The 2928-nt window shown below is 59.9% G+C and overlaps 1 protein-coding gene across 3 annotated transcripts in view; it reads left to right on the forward strand.

The window, feature by feature from the left end:
* RIMS3 (regulating synaptic membrane exocytosis 3) overlaps positions 1-2928 on the forward strand; it is a 19027-nt gene that overhangs the window by 11309 nt on the left and 4790 nt on the right. For all 3 annotated transcript variants that reach the window (XM_017736154.1, XM_008635103.2, XM_017736153.1), the window contains exon 2: positions 2431-2699. In XM_017736154.1, the coding sequence (XP_017591643.1) occupies positions 2480-2699 (220 nt within the window). In that variant the 5' untranslated portion in view covers positions 2431-2479. The remainder of the gene's footprint in view (positions 1-2430; positions 2700-2928) is intronic.

Below are 2928 nucleotides of genomic sequence, written 5' to 3' on the forward strand. Positions count from 1 at the left end.
CTGTGCCAAGGCCAGCTCAGCTGTGGCAGCCACAAGCTCCAGCACTCAAACCCAGCCTCCAGCCCAGCTCATCTCAGCACCAGGCAGCCCCTGAGCCCCCAACCCAGGACCTGCTCCGGGCAGAAACAGATTGTGCAGAGAGATAAGGGGTAAAATCACGGGCAGGGGAAAGCAAATCCTCCCTTCGGGCTGAGGAGCGCGCTCCGCTTCCTTTGCGGCGGATTATCCCTGTGTGTGTTGCATTGGAAATGATCCCATTAGCGCTCTGCTCTCCTGATCTAATTTGCTCCCACCAGAGCCTGGTGCTCTCCGGGCGGCTGGAGCGGCAAGCAGGGGACAGCAACAGGAGCCTTTTGTGTTCTCCTGGCCCTACAGGGTTGGGTTGTTCAAGGGATTTCTCACCTGGAACGTGGAGGGGCCTGGGCTGGGCCTGGCTGAGCCCTCTGGCAGAGGGATTTGTGTTTGTTCAGGCACAGCCTCATCCAGGTTTGCCTGTGGGGAAACTGAGGCACGGGGTGCAGCGGGACACTGCGGCGGGGGAAGAGTTTGGGATCCATTCCCTGTGTCGGGTGCATCCTAAGGGAAAACTCAGAGATTGCAGCGGGTTTGGAGCCGGAGGGTGGCATTGGAAAGTGTCATCCCAAAGGATGAGCCCAAGGCAGCGGATCAGCCCTGATCCCTCTTCAAGGAGGTGCTGGACATTGGCACATGCCTGTGATGGGGCAGCTCCGGAGCTGGGATGCACCTGATGCCAATGGCTCCATCCGTCCGGAGCTGGGATACATCCCACACCGATGGCTTTATCCCAGGGGCTCCATCCCTCTGGAGCTGGGATGCATCCCACACTGACGGCTTTATCCCGGGAGCTCCATCCCTCTGGAGCTGGGGCTCATCCCACACCGACAGCTTTATCCCAGGGGCTCCATCCCTCCGGAGCTGGGATGCATCCCACACCGATGGCTTTATCCCAGGGGCTCCATCCCTCTGGAGCTGGGATACATCCCACACCAATGGCTTTATCCCAGGGGCTCCATCCCTCTGGAGCTGGGATACATCCCACACCAACGGCTTTATCCAAAGAGATCCATCCCTCTGGAGCTGTGGCTCATCCCACACCGACAGCTTTATCCCAGGGGATCCATCCCTCTGGAGCTGGGATGCACCCCACATCAATGGCTTTATCCAAAGAGCTCCATCCCTCTGGAGCTGGGATGCACCCCACATCAATGGCTTTTTCCCAGGGGATCCATCCCTCCAGAGCTGGAGCTCAGTGCTGAGCCCCCCTGGGCACAAGGAGTGGGGAGAAGGCCGTGGGTCAGTGCCCGGGCAGAGCCAGGGGGGAAACCCCAGCCAGGAGGGAGCTCGTTAATGACATTAATGACTAAACACCCGCTCACCCTTGGAATTGATAAATCCACGAGTTCAGCGGTGCTGGAGCTGATCCCACAGCTCCTGCCAGGTCTCATCCCAGTCATACCCTGAGTCCATGATTCCCATCAGGTCCCGTCCCAGCCGTGCCCGCTGTGGAGCAGCAGAGCCCCCAGCCTGCCCCACTCCCCCTGCCGCAGCTTCCCCGCGCTCGTGCCCATCCCTCTCTCCTGAAAGGGAAACATTTTTCCAGGCGCTGCCTCCATCCATTATCACAAAGTGGCTTCGCTTGGCCTGCAGTTAATAATTCACCTTTCCCTGGAAGATGGATGCTCCATGCCGCTGGAGTTTAAATATTCATGGGCAAGGGAAGGCGGCAGGGCCGTGCGGGAGGTCTGGCATCCACCTCCAGTGCACTCTCTGCTCCAGGGATTCCCATCCCGGGGTGGAATCACCTGGAGCAGGCTGACCTGGACACGGTTTGGAGAAGGGGATGTGCAGGGAAAACTTGGCCGGATGCGATTTTGGACACCCTCAGGGGTGGATGGGGCTGTCCCCTTGTCCCTGGCTGGGCAGGTTGGTGACACTCAGAGCCTTCTGCCCACCCTGGTGTCTCCTGGCTGTTGGGAGTGTCCAGGTCCTACAGGGAGCTGAGGCAGGGCTGGGTGTTCCCCCGGGGGGTCCTGCTCTCATGGGTGGGAAAAAAATCTTGGAATATACTGAGATGAAAGGAATCCACAGGGATCATGCAGTCCAACCCCTGGCCCTGCACAGACACCCCAACAATCCCACCCTGTGCATCCCTGGGAGCGTTGTCCAACCATCCCAGAGCTCTGGCAGCCTCAGGGCCATGCCCATTTCCTGGGGAGCCTGGGCACTGCCCAGCACCCTCTGGGGGAAGAACCTTTCCCTGATTTCCAGCTCTCTCTGCATGGTGCCACCTGAATTTCCCGGATTTGTGAACACTTTGAGGGGACCGCCCATCCCTGCGGGGATGCGACAGCGGTGCCACAACCGCTGCCACCCCTCAGTGCCCAAGGCGTCCCCGCTTTGTCCCCGCAGCTGATCCCGGGCAGCAGAGCCGGTGCCGGTGCCGGCGGGCGCGCTGACCATGTTCAACGGGGATGCCAGCTCCTCATCCGCCCGGAATGTGGTGCGCAGCTCCAGCATCAGCGGCGAGATGTACAACCTGGAGAAGAGCGCCCGCGGCAGCGCCGACTCCGTCACCCTCACCGCCAGCAAGAAGCGACGCTCCAGCCTGGGCGCCAAGATGGTGGCGATTGTGGGGTTGTCCCAGTGGAGCAAGAGCACCCTGCAGCTCAACCAGACCGGTGAGAGGCCACCCTGATGCCTACCTTGGGGTTTAGGTGCCCACCCCTCGTGCTTTGGTTGCCTGGGTGTGATGGAGGCACCTGAAAATGGCGGCCTAAAAATGGCGGCCTAAAAATGGCTCCCTAAAAATGGCCCCTAAAAATGGCTCCTAAAAATGGCTCCTAAAAATGGCCCCCTAAAAATGGCGCCCTAAAAATGGCGCCCTAAAAATGGCCCCCTAAAAATGGC

The sequence above is a fragment of the Corvus brachyrhynchos genome, unplaced genomic scaffold, assembly GCF_000691975.1.
Source record: "Corvus brachyrhynchos isolate BGI_N302 unplaced genomic scaffold, ASM69197v1 scaffold65, whole genome shotgun sequence".
In the NCBI taxonomy this organism is placed as follows: Eukaryota; Metazoa; Chordata; class Aves; order Passeriformes; family Corvidae; genus Corvus; species Corvus brachyrhynchos.